A 22,387-nucleotide genomic window follows, 5' to 3' on the forward strand; every position below is an offset into this window, starting at 1 on the left:
TTCAGTGAAGCAGCGTGGGTCAGTGGAAAGAGCCCGGGCTTTGGAGTCAGAGGTCATGGGTTCGAATCCCAGCTCTGCCACTTGTCAGCTGTGTGACTGCGGGCAAGTCACTTCACTTCTCTGTGCCTCAGTTACCTCATCTGGAAAATGGGGATTAACTGTGAGCCTCACGTGGGACAACCTGATTATCCTGTATCTACCCCAGCGCTTAGAACAGTGCTCTGCACATAGCGCTTAACAAACACCAACATTATTATTATTACAGTGCCTGGCACACAGTAAATGCTTACATACCACAGTTATTATTATTATTATCATCATCATCATCAAGTGTCCAAAAGTGGGGAGAGAAAGGAGGCCAGGAAGTGAATGAGGAGGCAGATGCAGTAGACAAGATGAGTTAGGGTAAGTGCTTGGTTCAACGCCGTAGCTGTTTGGATGGAGACGAAAAGGCAGATTTTAGCGATGTCGTGAAGGTGGAACCGACAGGATTGGGTGACAGATCGAACGTGTGGATGGAATGAGAGAGATGAGTCGCGGACAACGCCGTAGTTATGGGCTTGTGAGGTAGGGAGGACAGTGGTTTCAGGAAAGAAAGTGCAGTTAAATGACTAGCCCAAGGTCACACAGCAGGCAAGTGATGGAGCTGGGATTAGAACCGAGATCATCTGACTCCCTGATCAAAGGTATACGATCAAATATAGCTGATTAGCTTATATCTGACTCCCTGATCAAAGCCTGGGTTCTTCCCATTAGGCCATGCTGCTTTGGGTGGCGACATGACAGGAGACAAGACTTATAAGGCGTCAGGCTTCCATTGGCAGCAAACTCGTTTAATCCCCACTTTTCCCTGGGAGGGAAATTCCAGGCTGAGTCAATATTCTGCTAGTGAAAAACTCCACAGACATGGGTTCCTGTCCCCTGGCATTCCTGGGTTCAGGCAGCCACCTCTTCTTCCTCCAGGGATCCCTTCTCTTCAAGTGTCCAAAGTAGGGAAAGAAAAAAAGAGGCCGGGTGGTCAGCGAGGAGGCAGATGCAGTAGCCTTCCCCGCATCTCTTCCTCCTTTCCTAGGGAGTCAACGGGGTTGAGTCTCCCCCGGCTGAGACTGATCCGGGTTGACTTCAAATTGAGCCCGGTGAACGTTCCTTTGTCTAGCAGCTCCACTGGCCCCTTGCCCAGCCTCCAGGTCTCCCCGTCTCTTTTTCTATCGACAGTTTGGCCTTATTTGTGTAAGCTGTGCGTTATAGTCTTTGTCCTGGCTCCACTCCTAATTCTGGCCAAGCCAACCAATATCCAGGATTGGGGTGGTCTTCTGTCTTCCTGTATCACTCGCCCCCAACAAAGAAGAGGACATAGACAAATCCTGGACTTTAATTTTTCCCAAAATAAAGGGAAGATTGTTTCCCCATCTCATTTTTTTCTATAGTATTTAAGTGCTTACTATGTGCTAGGCTCTGTACTAAGCTCAGGGGTAGATATAAACTAATCAGGTTATTCACAGTCCTTATAATAATAATGATGGTATTTGTTAAGCATTAACTATTTGCAAAGCACTGTTCTAAGCTCCGGGGGGATATAAGGTGACCAGGATGTCCCACATGGAGCTCACAGTCCCAATCCCCATTTTACAGATGAGGTATTTGAGGCACAGAGAACTAAAGTGACTTGCCCAAGGTCACACAGCAGGCGTATGGGGGAGCCGAGTTTAAAGCCCAGGTCCTTCTGACTCCCAGGCCTGTGCTTTTTCCACTAGGCCATACTGCTCCTCCCATTTACAGCTTTTATACTTCCACATCGTCTTAATTTTGTCCTCCCAAAGCCTCTGTAAAGTAGGGAAAGGCATGTACCATTTTACAAGTAGAGAAACTGAGGCTTTGAGGGGTTAGGTGATTTGCCTAAGGCCTCACAGGAGGCAAGTGGTCGAACTGGGATTGGGATCCAGTCCAACTTCCAGGATGGTGTTTTTTCCACTAAAACTACCCTGCCTACTCGTCTACCTGCTTACACACTTACACACACTCTCTCTCATAGGACAGTGCATTAATTATTAGTCAAGGAAGCAATTTACTAAATAGTCCTACAGAGATCTGAAGGAACGAATATTCCCGAAACTATAATCTATATACTTTCGAATCCCTATAAATGCCCGGCCTAATGCTTGCTATAGTACTCTGAGGATCTTTAAAAGACAGATACAATGGAAATATGCTTCCAAAACATGGAATTTGACAAATTAAACAAGTTGCAGGAAACTCCCCATTTCCCATCTGCCTGGAAACAGGATCTGGAGAGAGGGATTGGATTTACACGATCCAGCTGTCACTGGTAGTTTCTGGATGTTCAGGGATTTGGTGTCATAAACAGAAGTGACAGTCACTCCCAGTAATACTGTCCTTTAACAGAGAGCCTAGGGGGTTTAGCATTAATATTGACGTTTCGGTCCTCCATCTTCTGGTTCCCAGACTCCCCCGTTTCTCCGATTTAACCCAGTAATTCTGAGGCTCTCAATCTCATCCACTCTTGTCCCAGGTTCCAGTTATGAGGCTGTCGACTGACCTGAGGCTCATGGACAGAATGCTGTCCTCTCCTTCTGGAAAGTCTGGTTTCCTCAAGACTACGAACAGAGGTCACTCTGCTTCCTGTTTTGGTCCACCTCCCTTCTGCCTCAGGAATTCAGTAAGGTGTCAGGGTTAAACTAGTGCCAAAGATGACTCCTCCGTCTGCTCTCTGCTTTCACTGCTCCTTCCACTTTCCTCCTTCAAGCCTTTGGGAGTTTGCTTCCCGGGGTCAGCCCTTGGGGAAGGGACAGGTCCGGGTTCCTCCTCGTGGGCAGGGATCGTGTCAGCTAAGTCTACCGTTTGCTCCCAAGCACTTAGCACGGAGCTTTTTATTTTAAATGGTATTTGTTTAGTGCTTACTACTTCTGAATTGTGCCGTTTTCTTTCAATGTGGATTAATAATGAAGATTATAATAAAAAACAATAATAATAATAATGGTATTTGTTAAGTACTTACTATGTGCCAGGCACTGTACTAAGCGCCGGGGTGGATATAAGCAAATCAGGTTGGACAGGTTCTGTCTCCCAGGACCGTGCTTTAACCGCTAGGTCATGCTGCGTCTGCACACAGCTCATTGTGGGCAGGGAATGCATCTTATTTTATCATATTATACTCCCAAGCACTTTCATTCAATAGTATTTGAGCGCTTACTATGTGCAGAGCACTGTACTAAGCGCTTGGAATGAACAAGTCGGCAACAGAGACAGTCCCTGCCGTTTGACGGGCTCACGGTCTAATCGGGGGAGACGGACAGACGAGAACGATGGCGATAAATAGAGTCGAGGGGAAGAACATCTCGTAAAAACAATGGCAACTAAATAGAATCGAGGCGATGTACATTTCATTAACAAAATAGGGTAATGGAAATATATACAGTTGAGCGGACGAGTACGGTGCTGAGGGGATGGGAAGGGAGATTTTAGTACAGTGCTCTGCATAGTAAGTGCTCAATAAATATGATTGCCTGCCTGCCTGACAGTAAATACCACTTCTTAAGCAATGTGGAGACTTAACAGTGCAGAAGGAGGCAGCGGTAAACCACTTCCATATTTTTACCAAGAAAACCCTACGGGTACACTGTCGGAATGACTGCAGATGGAGTAGGCCATTTTGGGAGAGATATGTCCATGGAGTCACTATGGGTCAGAAATGACTCAATGGCATAATACAAGATTTTGAGAGCAGGAGGAATTGTACAGATGGAAGATAACAGGGGTCTTGTAAAATGAATAAGTGAGTAAATTGAGTATGTAATTAATATACCCATAAGTACTAAGGAGAGCTCTTCTGTGCCATAAGCAGGGACAAGGGATATTAGTTGGAGAAAGTATCCTGGAGAGGGTTGGGATTTCATGAGACTTTGAAGATGGAACAGGAATGAGAAGCAACATGGCTTAGTGGAAAGAAGACATGCCTGCAAGTCAGAGGACCTGGGTTCAATCCCAATTTCTCCATTTTGTCTGCTGCGTGACCATGGGCAAGTCACTTAACTTCTCTCTGCCTCAGATACCTCAACTGTATCCTGGGGGAAGCAGCGTGGCTCAGTGGAAAGAGCCTGGGCTTCTGAATCAGAGGTCATGGGTTCGACTCCCGGCTCTGCCACTTGTCAGCTGTGTGGCTGTGGGCAAGTCACTCAATTTCTCTGTGCCTCAGTTACCGCAGCTGTAAAATGGGGATTAACTGTGAGCCTCCCGTGGGACAACCTGATGACCCTGTATCTACCCCAGTGCTTAGAACAGTGCTCTGCACATAGTAAGCGCTTAACAACTACCAACATTATTATTATACCTCAACTATAAACTGGGTATTGTGAACCCTATGTACGACAGGAACTGTGTCCAACCCAATTATATTTTATCAACCTCAGTGCTTAATATAGTGTCTGGAACTTAGTAAGCACTTAATAATAAATACCATAAAAAGAAAAGTAAACAAAGAGTTTTAAGCAGGAGAAATGTGTGAACATGGGATAGGAGATAGGAGAATTGGGAGAGAGCTATAGTAGGAGGTAAGCTTGGGAGGGACTGAAAGATGGTTTCTGCTTTGGAAAACCAGCTTCAAACATTCAACTTCAGACCTGAAAAAAAAAAAAATCAACTGAAGAGAAAGGGAAACAGTGTGGCCTAGTGGAAAGAGTAAAGGCCCAGGAGTCAGAAGACCTAAGTTCTCATTCCAGCTCCGCCACTGGCCTGCTTCATGACCTTGGGCAAGTCACTTAACTTCTCTAGGTCTCACTTTCCTCATCTGTAAAATCCTACTCCTTCCTAGACTATGAGCCCCTTATGGGATAGGGACTGTGTGCAACGTGATCATCATATATCTACCTTAGTGCTTAATACAGCGCTTAACACATAGTAAGCCCTTAATACATAAATAAATGAGGAAGGATTTCATTTCAAAATAAGAGCTGTTCTGAAATAACCCCTTTGGAAAGAGTAGAGATAGTTGATAGAAATTCATTCAATCGTATTTACTGAGCACTGTACTAAGTGCTATTTAGATTTGTTCTTGTCTTCCAGTGGTATTTTTTTAGAGAATAGTTGTTAACTGATTATCAGTCCATCAAAAAGTGGTATTGAATGCTTACTGTGTGTAGAGTGCAGTACTAAGCGCTTGGGAGAGCACAATTTGACAGAGTCGGTCAGAATGTTCCCTGCCTACGAGGAGCTTACAATCAACTCATTAATAATAATGTTGGTATTTGTTAAGCGCTCCCTATGTGCAGAGCACTGTTCTAAGCACTGGGGCAGATACAGGGGTAATCAGGTTGTCCCACGTGAAGCTCACAGTCTTCATCTCCATTTTACAGATGAGGTAACTGAAGCACTGAGAAGTGAGGTGACTTGCCCAGAGTCACACAGCTGACAGGTGGCGGAGCCGGGATTAGAACCCGTGACCTCTGACTTCTAAGCCGATGTTCTTTCCACTGAGCCATGCTGCATCAGTCCTGTTCTTACCTACCTTGTCCATAATTATATCTTTAATTTACTCATTTCTATGTCTGTCTTCCCTTCTAATCATTTTATTTATTGAGCACTTACTGTTGCAGACCACTGTCCTAAGTGCTTGGGAGAGTTCAATCTACAAATATAACAGACACATTCCCCGCCCACAACAAGCTTTCAGTCTAGACTAACCCTAGTCTAGTCTATGAACTCTGGTATACTGTATTCATTAATTTATTCAGTCACATTTACTGAGTGCTTATCGTGTGCAGAGGAACTTGCTAAGCACCTGGGAGAGTACAACACTAAACAGACAAATTCCCTGCCCACAGTGAGCTTACCGTAACTTCCTAGTCAGAATCTGTCAGGTAGATTATCTGTCCCAAGCTTTAACATTTATATGCTTGATTTTAAGATGCTTTTGTAGGTAAAGATCAGGACAAGTTCCATTTCCTCCCTATATGTGTCACTGAATAACCAAGATTAAAAATGGGTTTTCCCTTTTGGCCCATCTGTGTCAGCAACACCCCGGAAGCCCAGGGAGCGAGTGACTCTGTACTTGGCATCCGGCAGCTGTGGCTTCGACTCACCGCCGTATCTCCCGGAGGTCTCTGTTAAGTTGGATCAGAACAAGGTTGGTGGAATTCAAGCTGGAGTGGTGCACGACTCCAGACCGGGTATTTATCAATGAGAGTAAATACTTTAAATTATTAGAGTAAATAAAGTAAATTCCTTTAAAGGAAGCTCCCAACTTTGTCATTTCATAAGTGAAAAAGGAGAAAGCAATCGAAAAGCAGAAGTCCTTCGTGGACAGGAGGTGTCAAAAGGGGGACTTTTGGGCATTATATCAAGGCAGGAAGAGAATACTTCAAAGATAAATTTATTGCCACATACGGAAACTTTTCATTTTACTGTTCCAGTCTAGGGAAGATGTGGGCACTAGACAGTCTAACCTTTGTGTTGTCACCCTTCATGGCAACTTACTGTGTGCACAACATTATACTAAGTGGTTCGTAGAGTGCGGACAACACAACAGAGTTGATAGGCAATTTCCTACACATAATAATAATAATCATAATTATGACATTTGTTAAGCACTTACTCTGTGCTATGCACTGTACTAAGCTGGGGTGGATACAAGCAGATTGGGTTGGACACCTTCCCTGCCCCACATGGGGCTCACAGTTTCTATCCCCAGTTTACAGATGAGGTACAGAGAAGTGAATTGACTTACTCAAGGTCGCATAGCAGACAAGTGGTGGAGCAGGAATTGGAACCCATGACCTTCTGACTGCTAGGCCCGTGCCTTATCCACTACACCATGCACAAGGACATTACAGTTTAGGGAAGAGACAGATGTTAAAATGTGGATATGTACTTAATTTCTGTGGGACTGAGGGTGGGGTTAATGTCAAGGGGTTAAAGGATACAGATCCGAGTATATGGGTGACACAGAAGGGAGAGGGAACGGGGGAAGTGAGGGGTTATTCGGGGAAGGTCTCTTAAAGGAGATGGGATTTTAATAAGGCTTTGAATGTGGGGAGAGTGTTCATTTATTCATTCAATAGTATTTATTGAGTGCATACCGTGTGCAGAGTACTGTACTAAGCACTTGGGAGTATACAGCATAAGAGTAAACAGACACATTCCCCACCCACAGTGTTTACCATCTAGAGGGGGAGACACATATTACTATGAATAAATAAATTATAGATAAGTACATAAGTGCTGTGGGACTGGATTGCGGATGAATAAAGAGAGCAAGTACAGGTGACACAGAAGGGAGTGGGAGAAGAGGAAAGGGGGGCTTGGTCAGGGAAGACCTCCTGAAGGAGATGTGACTTCAGGAAGGCTTTGAAGCAGGGTAATTGACTGTCAGATTTGAGGACGGACGATATTCCAGGCCACAGGGAGGACGTGGATGAGGGATAGATGGCGAGATAGACAAGATCAAGTTACGGCGAGAAGGTTAGCATTTAGAGTCGTGGTCTGTCTTAGGTGGGGAGGGGAGAGGAGGGGAGTTCCAGGCCAGAGGAAGGTTGTGGGCGAGGGGTTGGCGGTGAGTTAGACAAAATCGAGGTATCATGAGTAGGTTGGCAAGCCAAGTAAGATAAGAGGAGGAAAGGTGATCTCTCAGTTTTCCGGCTCCAAAACCCTTTCTCTCCAAGAAACCAGGAGTCTGATAGTGAGAGTACGCGACAGATATTGTGAAATACTGAAAGTTCATTCTCATTCTCAGGGTTGCTGGAATGTTCACTCCCCATTGCTCTTGCCATCTATGGGAATGGCAACAGTTTTTCGTTATCTGCCCAGGAGAGAAGATGCAGCCCTTCCACCCTGTACTCTGCTTGACAGTTGTTTCACTCTAGTTGTAATAATAATAAATGTGGTATTTAAGGCCTTATTGTGTACCAAGCACTATGTAGAGACTTCTGCCTCCCCCATCTCTCGCCCCCAGTGAGCTTGCCATCTGCTTCATTGAAAAAAACACACAAAAAACATTAAAACCATCAGGTGTGAGCTCCCCAAATCTCCTCCTTCCTCCTTAGTCCATGACCCTTCCAACCCCTACATCCAATCTCTCATCCTTCCCAGCCATCTCCCAAGAGGAGATCCCCCTTCTCTGTTTGAAACTTACCCCATCCACCTGCCCCTCCAATCCCATCCCTTCACTTGAAAAACACTTGTCCCCTTTCTGGCCACCATCTTGAACCACTCATTCTCCAATGACTTCTTTCCCACCGCTTTGAACGATGCCTATGAAGCCTCTATCTTTAAAAAAACACAAAACAACCCTCCCTTGACCCGAATGCTCCTTTCAGGTAGCACCCTATCTCCTGCCTATTGTTCATTTGCAAACTCCTTGAAAAAGAGTTGTTTACTACCCTCTGCTTCCACTTCTGCTCCAACTTCCTGCGATCGGGCTTCTGCTTCCTTCAATCCTCTGAAACTGCTCTTTCCAAAAAGTCACCCATGACCTCCTCCTGGCTAAATCCAATGGCCTCTGCTCCATCCAAAATTCTCTTCAGCCTCTCAACTGGCCTTGTCACTGTGGACCACTCCCTTCTCCCACAAACACAATCTTACCTTGGCTTCACTGACCCTCTCCTCTCCTGGTTCTCCACCCACCGCTCTGGCTGCTCCTTTTTGGTTTCTCGCTGTCTCCTCCTCTCCTTTCTACCCTGTGGGCAGGGAATGTGTCGGTTACTGTTGTATTGTACTCTCCCAAGTGCTTAGTACAGTGGTCTGCACACAGTAAGCACATAAATACGATTGAATGAACTGTAGGGCGTCTCCCAAGTTTCAGTTCTGGGTCCCCTTCTCTCCTCTTCTCCATACCTTCTCTTCTCCCATAGCTTCAACTACCATATCTACACTGATGACTCCTAGATTTACATCTCCAGCCCCTACCACTTCCTCATCTGCAATCCTTCACTTCCTCCCACCTCCAGGACAGCTCTACTTGGATGACCCGCTAGCAACTCAAGGTCAGCATGTCCAAAACTGAACTTTTCATTTTTCCTCCCAAACATCCTCATCCCCTTGACTTTCCTATCACTTCAAACACCATCATCCTTCCTCTCTGACAAGCCTGCAACCTTAGCATTACCTTTGACCGACCTCTCTTCAACCCACACAACGTCAGTCGCTAAATCTTATCAATGTCATCTCCACAACCTCTCCAGAATTTTCTCCTTCCTCTCCACCCGAACTGTTACCACATTGGCTCAAAGGTGCCCCCCTCAAAGCAGAGCCAAGCAGCTAAGATGGGAAGACATGACCTTAGCTTTTTTTTTTTTTTTGGTATTTGTTAAGCGCTTACTATGTGCAGAGCACTGTTCTAAGCGCTGGGGTAGACGCAGGGGAATCAGGTTGTTCCACGTGGGGCTCACGGTCTTCATCCTCATTTTACAGATGAGGTAACTGAGGCACAGAGAAGTTAAGTGACTCGCCCACAGTCACACAGCTGACAGGTGGCAGAGCTGGGATTCGAACTCATGAGCTCTGACTCCAAAGCCCAGGCTCTTTCCACTGAGCCACGCTGCTTCTCTGACTTTGCTTTGACTTTGGAGGTACTCACTTCCACAGTCAGAGGCATGAAAAATGGAAAAGCACTTAGATTCAGAGGTATTTCTACAAAAACCTGTAAACCCAGAGGACGACTAATCCTCAGATGTCTTCACAAGTTTTTCTCAATATCGAAAACACTGAAGAAATGCCATAACACTTCAACGATACCACTCTAATTCCCAGCATCAAGAACGAAAGGGAAAGAGTTGACAGGAAGTGACCAGTATTCATTCTATTAATGGCAAAATTCTAGCTAGAATAATGATAATAGTGCTTGTTAAGCACTTTATATGTGCCAGGCACTGTACTAAACACTGGGGTGGATGCAAGCGAATCAGGTGGGATACGGTCCCTATCCCACGTGGGGCTCAGAGTCTCAATCCCCATTTACAGATGAGGTAATTGGGGCTCAGAGAAGCAAAGTTACTTCCCAAGGCCACACAGCAGACAAGTGGTGGAGCCAGGATCAGAATCTTCTGACACCCAGCATTCAAGGTGACGGACTGCTTTAAAGTCAATGGGGAGGAATTTTTGTTTGATACAGAAGTGGATAGGCAACCACTGGGGATTTTGAGGATGGGGTGACATATGCCCTGAAAGTTTTTGTAGAAAGACGATCTGGGCAGCGGAGGGAAGTATGGACCATCCCAGGGCTACCGCTGGTCTGTACAGTACAGAACTAGTTGGGTTTTAACTGTGTCTTGCCCTCAACTCTCCTCCTTCCATCCCCTCCCTCCTTCCCACACTCCCTCCTTCCCTACATCAGACAGACCACAGGTCTCTACATGTTTAAATCCCTCCTAAAAATCTCACTTTCTCCAACACTTTCCGCAATTAAGTTCCCAGCATCTTAACCGTATTAACCCTTCAGCCAACCCTAGCAGTTAGGAACTTTATTTGCCCTCTCCCTAGTACTCGTGTATGTAGAGCTATCAAATTAATTCATCAACTGAATTTACTAAAATGATTACTGTTTGATGATGATGTTGGTATTTGTTAAGCGCTTACTATGTGCAGAGCACTGTTCTAAGCGCTGGGGTATACAGAGTAATCAGGTTGTCCCACATGAGGCTCACAGTCAACCCCCATTTTAAAGGTAAGGTAACTGAAGCACAGAGAAGTGAAGTGATTTGCCCAAGGTCCCCTAACAGACAAATGGTGGAGCCAGAATTAGAACCCGTGCCTTATCCACTACGCCAGGCTGTAAATTGCTATTTCTACTTTGGGCCACACACATTCCTTTATTTGATCCTCCATGTCATGGACTCCAATACGCTACCGTTTGATCATGATGACCTTGAAAGGTGTTGGCAATGTACACGTTTTCTACTAAAAACTTTGTGAATCTGCCTTTTTCCCCCAACGCAGTTCTATCCGGACACTGTATCAGAATCAGCCATTCCTGAACCGGTCAATACTGGTCGCAGAGCTCTGTACTAAACATTGGGGAGAGTCCAATACAAGAGTTGGTAATAATGTTGGTATTTGTTAAGTGCTTACTATGTGCAGAGCACCGTTCTAAGCGCTGGGGGAGATACAGCGAAATCAGGTCATCCCACGTGAGGCTCACAGTTAATCCCCATTTACAGATGAGGTAACTGAGGCACAGAGAAGTGAAGTGACTCGCCCACAGTCACACAGCGAAATCAGGTCATCCCACGTGAGGCTCACAGTTAATCCCCATTTACAGATGAGGTAACTGAGGCACAGAGAAGTGAAGTGACTCGCCCACAGTCACACAGCTGACAAGTGGCAGACCCGGGAGTCGAACCCATGACCTCTGACTCCGAAGCCCAGGCTCTTTCCACTGAGCCACGCTGCTTCCCAATCGAAAGCTAGCTAGAGCTCAGGGACTTCCGCGGACTACTGCCCCTCTCCCCCACTCCTTCTTGGAAGATTGGGAAATGAGTTGGAAAGTTCACTTGAAGCTCAATTACCGGATCTGGGATTGCGCATACTTAGCCGTCCTTCCCCAGAGGGGTCAAAGTTGAAGTTCTCTTGTTAGACAAAACATTCACTTATGTCAGTGGGAGTGAGGCCTACCCTCCCAGTGGCTCCTTTCCTGAGGCAGCATCCCTCTTTGTTTTCCGATTTTGTTGCCAGGACCTTTCCAAGAATGCTAGCCCCACTGAGCTCTGGGAAAATAGACCGGCGTTAGAAGATAAAAGCTAATGAATGTCAATATAGGTCAAGCAGCAACAAGTCAAGCCCTTCAAGAGTTGTCTGGAAAACAGGGGGTAGAGTAACTTGTTGCTCAACAAAGAGGGAGATTTGGCTAAGGACGGTACCGTGAAGACCTCACTAGGGACAGTACCGTGGAGCTAATCTGATTTTATGGACAGAGATTCTCTATTTGATGATTGCCCGTTTGAGGCGACTTTGCAGATTTTTCCTCAAATCTACCAAGGGGAGATTGGCATTGCCAGTGAAGAAGGGGTGTGATGGTAATAATAATAATAATAATGTTGGTATTTGTTAAGCGCTTACTATGTGCCGAGCACTGTTCCAAGCACTGGGGTAGACACAGGGGAATCAGGATGTCCCACGTGGGGCTCAGTCTTAATCCCCATTTTACAGATGAGGGAACTGAGGCACAGAGAAGTTAAGTGACTTGCCCGCAGTCACACAGCTGCCAAGTGGCAGGGCTGGGATTCAAACTCATGACCTCTGACTCCAAAGCCCGTGTTCTTTCCACTGAGCCACGCTGCTTCACATACCATATAACTCTTACCGTACCATACAACTCTTGAAGTGCTTGACTTGTTGCTGCTTGACCTATATTGACATTCATTAGCTTTATCTTCTAACACCGGTCTATTTTCCCAGAGCTCAGTGGGGAAAATAGTGGGGACCATTCTTGGAAAGGTCCTGGCAACAAAATCAGAAAACAAAGAGGGATGCTGCCTCAGGAAAGGAGCCAATTGGGAGGGTAGGCCTCATAAGTGGTACCAACCCACTTATCCCCATTATCTTCATTGTAGCCAGGTGGATTTCATTCATTCAATCATATTTATTGAGACACTTACTGTGTGCAGAGCACTGTACTAAACGTGGGAGAGTACAACAGTAAACAAACACATTCCCTGTCCCTTGGAAGGAAAGCCATGCTGCAGATCCCTTTTTCTCTCAGTCACTCCGAGGACGTCAACACTGGTCCATTTATGTGCCTTTTAGGGTTTGAGAGATTCAAACATTCTCATAGCAGTGATGATTCGATAATAAAAGGGCAGATAAGGAAACGTACAACAGAAGGTCGGGGGGAAAATGGATGGACACCAAATATCGCATCACTGGACTGTTTCAATAGTGAACCAGACTGAAAAGGAAGTAGAATTTGGAAATCTTATCCCACAGGCCATTGCACTATTCTATCTTGTTTCACGCCAGGGTCTTTGTTAATTCTGTGGGCTCCCGGATGACATCAAATTCTAATAACTGCTGCCTAGACCGTAAGCCCGTCAAACGGCAGGGACCGTCTCTATCTGTTGCCGACTTGTTCATCCCAAGCGCTTAGTACAGTGCTCTGCACATAGTAAGCGCTCAATAAATACCATTGAATGAATAATGCCACTCCAAACTACCACCATGGCCCATTGCCCCTACACCGGTCCCCACCAGCTGCCTCAGTAATCAATCAATGCATATTATTTAGTGCTTCCTGTGTGCGCATTCATTCATTCATTCAATAGTATTTATTGAGCGCTTACTATGTGCAGAGCACTGTACTAAGCGCTTGGAATGAACAAGTCGGCAACAGATAGAGACGGTCCCTGCCGTTGGACGGGCTTACGGTCTAATCGGGGGAGACGGACAGAGCACTAGACTGTGCAGAGTTGGTAGACATGATCTGGGTCCTCAAGGAGATTACAATCATCACTAGTCAAGGTTATCCTAGTTTGTAATTGTCCTGAGGCAGCTGGAAATCTACAATTTCTCCAACACACCACAATTTTGCAGAGGATCCAGGCCTAGAGAAGCAGCGCGGAGTAGTGGATAAAGCATGGGCCTGGGAGCGTAATCCCGGATCCCTCACTTGTCTGATGTGTAGCTTTGGGGAGAGTCACTTCACTAGGTCTCAGTTCCCTCATCTGTAAAATGGGGATTAAGATTGTGAGCCCCATGTGGGACAGAGATTATCCAACTCTGCTTGCTTGTATCCACCCCAGGGCTTAGAACAGTTCCTAAGGAGCGGCAAGTTCCGAGGAGCAGCGTGACTCGGTGGAAAGAGCACGGGATTGGGAGTCAGAGGTCATGGGTTCGAATCCCAGCTCTGCCACTTGTCAGCTGTGTGACTGTGAGCAAGTCACTTCACTTCTGCCTCAGTTCCCTCATCTGTAAAATGGGGATGAAGACTGTGAGCCTCACGTAGGACAACCTGATTACCCTGCATCTCCCCCAGCACTTAGAATAGTGCTCTGCACAAAGTGCTTAATAAATACCAACATTATTATTATTCCTGGCACATAGTAAATGCTTAACAAATACCGCAATTATTATTATTATCCGGTGCTTTGAGCGAGTAGTCACTGCCCCCAGAACAAGGATATCCAAGGTAGGCTGTGGTGGAAATGTGACAAATACCCATCCTGAAGGCCAATTTGGTGTCCCCTTTTCCATCCCTTTTCTGGCCCTGGCTCAACTCCACTCTTGCTTCCCCTCTCTACCTCAGTCCCCGCTCACACCTCTCCACCTGCAGTGGGTGGGCAGCAGTGGGTCGGGGGGAACTGGTGGTCACTCAGGCCACAGAAGGTGTAGATGGCGGTCCTAGAGACAGCTGCTTTACCAACATTGAGGCCTTCAGGAATGATAATGATAATAATAATTACACCCACAATTCACTCAGCCCAGTCCTTGGGTACCTACTGCAAAGCTATAGGCCGGGTTAGGTGAGTCGATTTGTTTCTGCAAGTGGGGTAAGAGTGCAGGAGTGGTTTGGGTGCTGAATAAAACACCAGGGCAGGAGCCCAACACATACATTTCTTTGTGATCATAATAATGAATTATAACAATTGTGGTACTTGTTAAGCGGTTACAATGTGTCAAGCACTAAGTGCTAGGGTAGATATAAGTTGATCAGGTTGGACAAAGTCCCTGTCCCACGTGGGGTTCCTACCCTTTATACCCGTTTTGCAGATGAGGAAACTGAGGCCCAGAAATTTCATTCATTCCGATCATCTTTATTGAGCACTTACTGTGTGCAGAGCACTGTACTAAACTCTTGGGAAAGTACAACACAAGAATAAACAGTGACATTCCCTGCCCACGGCGAGCTTACAGTCTAGACATTAAGGGACTTGCCCAAGATCACTCTACCGACATGTGACAAAGCTAGGAATAGAATCCCGTTCCTTCTGACTCCCAGGTCTGTGCTTTATAATTAAAACTGGCACGGGGGACAGACTGAAAGACTTCATTTACTTAAATCACCTCATCTGGGTATGGAGGAGACTGGAAGTTAGTAATTCAAAGCTCACTCCAGCCCTCATCACACTCGTCTGCGTGCGACTTGAGAGAGGGAAGAACATCTCATACTTTAAACCTGAAGGGGCCAGAGCATTTATTCAGTCATATTTGAGTGCTTACAGTGTGCGGAGCACTGTACTAAGCTCTTGGGCAGCATGGCTCAGTGGAAAGAGCCCGGGCTTGGGAGTCAGAGGTCATGGGTTTGAATCCCGGCTCTGCCGCTTGTCAGCTGTGTGACTGTGGGCAAGTCACTTCACTTCTCTGTGCCTCAGTGACCTCATCTGTAAAATGGCGATTAAGACTGTGAGCCTCCCGTGGGACAACCTGATGACCCTGTAAATCTAACCCAGCGCTTAGAATAGTGCTCTGCACATAGTAAGCGCTTAACAAATACCAATATTGTTATTACAATACGACAATAACAGAACAAATTCCCTGCCCATAATGAGTTTACAGTCTAGAGGTAAATGCAGCGTGTTGGTGTTAAAGACGTGCGGATGAAAGCCCCCCAGGTAAGCCACAGTAGCTCCGGGGGTGAGAGAAAGGGGGTCTGATGGTGCTCCCTTCCCACACCTTATCCAACAGAATGGGAAAGATGTCCCATCCCTCCAGAAGCAGGGTGGCATAGTGGAAAGCTCACAGGCCTGGGAGTCAGAAGGACATATTTTCTAATATCGACTCTGCCAGTTGTCTGCTGCTCGATATGGGCAGGTTGCTTAACTCCTCTGTGCCTCATTACCTCATCTGTAAAATGGGGATTACAACTATGAGCCCCATGTGGGACATGGACTGTGTCCAACGTGATTATTTTGCATCTCCCCCAATGCTTAGTACTGTGTCTGGCATATAGTAGGTGCTTAACAAGTACCATTAAAAAAAAACAACAAAAAAAACCCAGGAGAAGTTTAAAATCCTTATATTCATTCATTCAATAGTATTTATTGAGCGTTTACTATGTGCAGAGCACTGTACTAAGCGCTTGGAATGGACAAATCAGTAACAGATAGAGACAGTCCCTACCCTTGGACGGGCTTACGGTCTAAACCGGGGAGACAGACAGACAAGAACAATGGCAAAAAATAGAAGATACCAACTTTTAGAATGTTGATAAGGGGGTGACAGGGATAGTGAGAACAGATTTATTCCATCCTATTTATTGGGTGTTTACTAAGCACTTGGGAGAGTTTAATATAACAAGCACATTCCCTCCCCACGACGAGCTTACAGACAGATCATAAACTGTAACTTCTTTTCCTCTCTTCTCAAATTTAACAGTTAAATTTAGCCTATTATCTTTAACTTCATGTTGATTTTTCTCTCTCTTTCCTTCTGACCTTAAATTGTGAGCTGCTTATGGACTGAGGACCATATCTAATTACTAAGTGCATTCTCCCCAGTGTTGAGTCCAGTGCTTTGCACATTCTCTACTTTAATATCAATGGATAGGCAACAGAATTTAGTGACAGAATTAGATATTGGTTGTTAGTGTAAATCCTGACTTGCATGAAAGCTATATTACTTTGGTTTTCTTTGGTCTTAACGTCTATCCATAGTACTGTACAGAATCTGCAAAGATCAATGGTATTTATTAAGCACTTAGTGTGTGCCAAAAACTGTACCAAGCGCCCGGGAGAGGACAATATAACAAAGAGATCCCCAGTCTTCTGCGGATCTTCTTGTGAATGTACTAAATAATAATGTTGGTATTTGTTAAGCGGTTACTATGTGCCGAGCACTGTTCTAAGCGCTGGGGTAGACACAGGGGACTCAGGATGTCCCACGTGGGGTTCACAGTCTTAATCCCCATTTTACAGATGAGGTAACTGAGGCACAGAGAAGTTAAGTGACTTGCCCACAGTCACACAGCCGACAAGTGGCAGAGCTGGGATTCAAACTCATGACCTCTGACTCCAAAGCCCATGCTCTTCCCACTGAGCCACGACACAGTGCTCTGCTTAGAGCCATTCCTGAACCAATCAGTACTGGTTGCAGAGCCCTGTACTAAACATTTGGGAGAGTCCAATACAAGAGTTGGTGATAATGTTGGTATTTGTTAAGAGCTTACTATGTGCAGAGCACTGTTCTAAGCGCTGGGGGAGATACAGGGTGATCAGGTTGTCCCACGTGAGGCTCACAGTTAATCCCCATTTTACAGATGAGGTAACTGAGACACAGAGAAGTGAAGTGACTCGCCCACAGTCACTCAGCCGACAAGCGGCAGAGCCGGGAGTCGAACCCATGACCTCTGACTCCGAAGCCCAGGCTCTTTCCACTGAGCCAAGCTGCTTCCCTGGTAGACAGGTTCCCTGCCCAAAGTGAGCTTACACTGCCAAAATTAGCTCACTGGGGGTCAGGGATCATGTCTACCAATTCTGTAGCACTGGGCTTTTCGAAACATTTAGTATGCAGTAAGTGCTCAATAAATTCCATGGATTGATTGACTGTTGAACAGTTGGAGTCCTGCAGTAGATAATAATGTTGGTATTTATTAAGCGCTTACTATGTGCAGAGCACCGTTCTAAGCACTGGGGTAGATACAGGGTCATCAGGTTGTCCCACATGAGGCTCACAGTCCTCATTTTACAGATGAGGGAACTGAGGCACAGAGAAGCGAAGTGACTCGCCCACAGTCACACAGCTGACAAGTGGCAGAGCCAGGAGTCGAACCCATGACCTCTGACTCCCAAGCCCGGGCTCTTTCCGCTGAGCCAAGTGCATTCTAACTCCACCTTGTAATTTGATGCCATAGAGTAAGTTGAAGAAGGCTGCCCTTACTGAAGCCTGGGGGAAGAAAGAGTCAGCAAGACACCTTAAAATCTGGTTCAATCAACCAAATCATGATTTCTAAGGATCTTAGTGACTCTTCCAGACCACACAAATTGACTTAGCAGTCAGTCTCCAGTGACTGTTGGGGGCGTCAAATATGTCACGTGAGGTGAGAGAATGTAATAGTAATAATAATATTAAATGATGGCATTTGTTAAGTGATGATTATTTGCAAAGCACTGTTCTAAGCTCTGGGGTAGATAGAAGGTAATCAGGGGGTCCCATATAGGGCTCACAGACTTCATCCTCATTTTACAGATGAAGGAACTGAGGCCCAGAGGAGTTAAGTGACTTGCCCTAAGTCACACAGCTGACAAGTGGCAGAAGCAGGATTAGAACCTACCACCTCTGACTCCCAAGACCAGGGTCTTTCCACTAATTCACACTGCTTCTCTGACCTGTTCTCTATTTTCTAACGTCTAACATGCTGTGATGGTCCTGTGTCCTGTGATGTGTTTTGGTCTGTCGCCACATGGCGTCAAAGGTCAGGGACTGGCTCTATCTGTTGCCGATTTGTACATTCCAAGCGCTTAGTACAGTGCTCTGCACATAGTAGGCGCTCAATAAATACTATTGAATGAATTCAGGTAGCTGGTGACTAAGTTGTCTGTGCTCCTTAATAGTCATACCGGAAGGGCTTTGGACAGAATTTTGCCAACTGTAATAATAAAAATAATAATAATGTTGGTATTTGTTATGGACTTACTATGTGCAGAGCAATGTTCTAAGCACTGGGGGAGATACAGGGTCATCGGGTCGTCCCACGTGAGGCTCACAGTTAATCCCCATTTTACGGATGAGGTAACTGAGGCACAGAGAAGTTAAGTGACTTGCTCACAGTCACACAGCTGACAAGTGGCAGAGCCGGCATGCGAACCCATGACCTCTGACTCCCAAGCCTGGGCTCTTTTCACTGAGCCTACAGAATGGGGAGGTTTTGTGTTTTTTTTTAAAATGGTATTTGTTAACCACTTACTGTGTTCCAGGCACTGTACGAAGCATGAGATAATCAGGTCGGACACAGTCCTTGTCCTACATGGTACTCACAGACTTAGTCCCCATTTTACAGGTGAGGGAACTGAGGCACAGAGAAGTGAAGCGACTCACCCAAAGTCACAAAGCAGATAAGTGGTGGAGTCAGGATTAGAACCCAGGTCTTTCTGACTCACAGGCTGTGCTCTATCTACTAGTTTACACAACTTCCCGGTTTACAACTGCCAAATGGTTCATGATTACAGATGTCCTTATAATATCCTTTCGGATGATTTGTTAAATTTATCAGGGAATCTCTAAAATACTGATTTCTTTTCCACATTTTGATCATGTGAATATAGGTCAATTCTCTCATAGTCCACGTTTTCACTATCATGTTGGTATTTGTAAAGCACTTACTATGAGCAGAGCACTGTTCTAAGTGCTGGGGGAGATACAGGGTAATTAAGTTGTCTCACGTGAGGCTCACAGTCTTCACCCCCATTTTACAGATGAGGGAACTGAGGCACAGAGAAGTGAAGTGACTTGCCCACAGTCACACAGCTGACAAGTGGCGGAGCTGGGATTCGAACCCATGACCTCTCACTCTCAAGCCCGTGGTCTTTCCACTGAACCACGCCCATATTGGATAGAATATTGGGGTGGGGGATTAGGCAACATTTCCCCAGCAGCGCCCATCTGTCTGGGTAGAACGAGATACAAAGTTGGAAGGACGAGTTAGATGCATACAGAGGATGTCAGGTCAAGGGGCGGGTAGTGGGGAAGTCACACAGCTCAATGGAAAGAGCACAGGCCTGGAAATCAGAGGCCTTGGATTTTATTCCCGGCTTTTCCACGTGTCTGCTAGGTGACATCGGGTAAATCACCTAACGTAACTGAGGCACAGAAAAGTTATCCACAAAATAGAGATTCAATACCTGTTCTTCCTCCTACTTAGACTGCGAACCCCATGTGGGACTTGATTATCTTCTATCTACCCCAATGCTTAGCACAGTGCTCGGCATATAGTAAGCACCTAATGGATACCACAGTCATTACTATTATTAGTAAAACAGTCCCAGAAGTCAGAAGGACCTGGGTTCAAATCCCAACTCTGCCAAACGTCTGTGACCTTTGGCAAGTCACTTGTCTGTGCCTCAGTTACCTCCTCTGTAAAATGGGAATTAAGACTGTGGGGCTCCCATGGGACATAGACTGTCCTGATTACCTTATATCTCCCCCAGCGCTTAGAACAGTGACTGGCATGTAGTAAGCGCTTAACAAGTACCATAAAAAAGTGAGTTTTCCTGAATAAGGGATTCGTCAAGATCACAACTCCCGAGGTATAGGAAATTGGCTGTATCCAGTTCCCTTACAAAATAAATCATGCACTTGGAGAATTTATCTTTTGAACATCAAGACAAATCCAAAACTGTATAACCACATATAAAGCTAATAATCCAGTTTTAGAGAATTAACAATGTAAGGCATTGGGAGACGCAGCCTAGAGCACAGAACTGGGATTTAGAAGACCGGGATTCTAAATCCACTATCTAAACCCATTTCCACAATTTATATTTGTGATCTTGGGTGAGTCACTTAATTTCTCTGTGCCTCAATTTCCTCATCTGTAAAGTGGGGAGTCAATGCTTGTTCTTTCCCTTTAGACTGGGTGCAGGGACTTCATCCAATCGGGTTATTCTGTATCTTCCCCGGTGCTCAGCACAGTGTTCAGCACATAGAAAACACTTAACTACCACAATTATTATAATTACTGTAATATCTTTCAAAATGAAAAGATTTTGAGTGGAACGCTGAATTGTTGGAAAAGGATGTCTTTCCCTCATTTCAATTTGCCATTTTTCATGACTCCTATTCTCTCCAGATTTGGAAACCCCACTGTATATATAATAAAGTTTAAATTCTCATATATAACTGACCTGAAAAAATGTGTTTAATTCCAAGCATTTTAAATTATGTCAAGACTTAGGTAATCTACAGTTGAAATTGAATTTTGGTATTTTGAGGTGGTAAAAAAAGGTTCACATAAAGTTCCCTAAACTAGGGTGTATTAAATGATAAGCCAAGAAAAAACAACAACAAGCAAACAAAATAAAAACCCCCAAAACCCCCCACAGAATGGAATTTGTTTCTGGGAGAAATGGAGGGTCCCACTCTGCATATTTGATTCTCAGAGTTACAATACACAAAGGGGTTTAATTCAGAAAACAGAAAGAAGAAACAGAGGGGAAAACCTACAGAAAATCCCAAACCACACAGACTTCACCCTAAATACTCAAATCCCTGTCATCTTATCACTCTTCCTCTGGAGAAACAAACAGGGGTTATCAGTTTAAAAGGATTCTAAAAGGGATTACTCACAGGCCATAAGAAAAGCTTCCTCCAGGAGACAGGATTTGGCCGGCCAAATTCAGAACAGGGCTGCTGGGAGAAAGAAATTTAATGCCTCACCTGAGCTTTTTTAAAGGCCCTCCTGAGGCCCTCCAGGAGACAGGACATGGCCGCCAAATTCAGAACAGGGCTGTTGGGAGAAAGAAATTTAATGCCTCACCTGAGCTTTTTGAAGGGCCCTCCTGAGGCTCCCTCAGGGTCACACCTGAAGAGATTTCAGTACTCTACCAATGTCTACTACAGGAGGAAGAGTCAAGTAGAAGCATAGCCATACTATTCCTCGCTTGGGCAGTGGCTAGCGAGTGGAAGACAGTCTGCTACAAGGCAAAACTCACCTGTGCTGGGCAACAGCTGCATGGGAGAGAGTCGAGACTCAGGTTGACTGCGTGGAAGGAGGCCATGGTGAACCATTTCAATATTTTCACCGAGACAGCTCTATGGATACGTTACCAGAATGATCGCAGAGGGAAGTGGGGCGTTCTGAAAGAGATGTTCCATGGTGTCACTATGGGTCGGGGATGGCGCGACAGCAAAGACAAGATAACCCCCTGAGCACCTGAGAAAGCAGGAAATGGAGACTCCTTTTATTTCTTGATGTAGGTGAATCAGTGATATTTAATGCTTACTGTACAGAGCACTGTACTAAGCGCTTAGGAGAGTACAAAGTAACTTGTTTGTGTAGTTTTTTTATGGTATTTGTTAAGCACTTACTTGTGCCAGGTACTGTTCTAAGCAGTGGGGTAGATACAAGATAATCAAGTTAGACACAGTCCCTGTCCCACAGGGGTTCACAATCTTAATCCCCGTTTTACAGATGATAGATGAGGCACAGAAAAGTGAAGTTCATTCATTCATTCAATAGTATTTATTGAGCGCTTACTATGTGCAGAACACTGTACTAAGCGCTTGGAATGGACAAATCGGCAACAGGTAGAGACAGTCCCTGCCCACTGATGGGCTTACGGTCCAAATGGGGGAGATAGACAAAAACAATAGCAATAAATAGAATCAAGGGGATGTACATCTCATTAAAACAGTAGCAATAAATAGAATCAAGGGGATGTACATCTCATTAATAAAATAAATAGGGTAATGAAAATATATACAAATGAGCGGACGAGTACAGTGCTGAGGGGAG

At 45.3% G+C, this 22,387-nt stretch overlaps 1 protein-coding gene across 1 annotated transcript in view; it reads right to left on the minus strand.

Annotated features, from left to right (window-relative positions):
* Positions 1–21,388, minus strand: part of TNFRSF11B (TNF receptor superfamily member 11b) — a 70,545-nt gene extending 49,157 nt beyond the window's left edge. Inside the window, exon 1 of the mRNA XM_029063873.1 lies at positions 21,310–21,388. Coding sequence (XP_028919706.1) covers positions 21,310–21,357 — 48 coding nt within the window. The 5' untranslated portion in view covers positions 21,358–21,388. The remainder of the gene's footprint in view (positions 1–21,309) is intronic.
* Positions 21,389–22,387: the final 999 nt, after the last annotated feature.

Source organism: Ornithorhynchus anatinus, chromosome 4 (assembly GCF_004115215.2).
Source record: "Ornithorhynchus anatinus isolate Pmale09 chromosome 4, mOrnAna1.pri.v4, whole genome shotgun sequence".
Classification (NCBI taxonomy): domain Eukaryota; kingdom Metazoa; phylum Chordata; class Mammalia; order Monotremata; family Ornithorhynchidae; genus Ornithorhynchus; species Ornithorhynchus anatinus.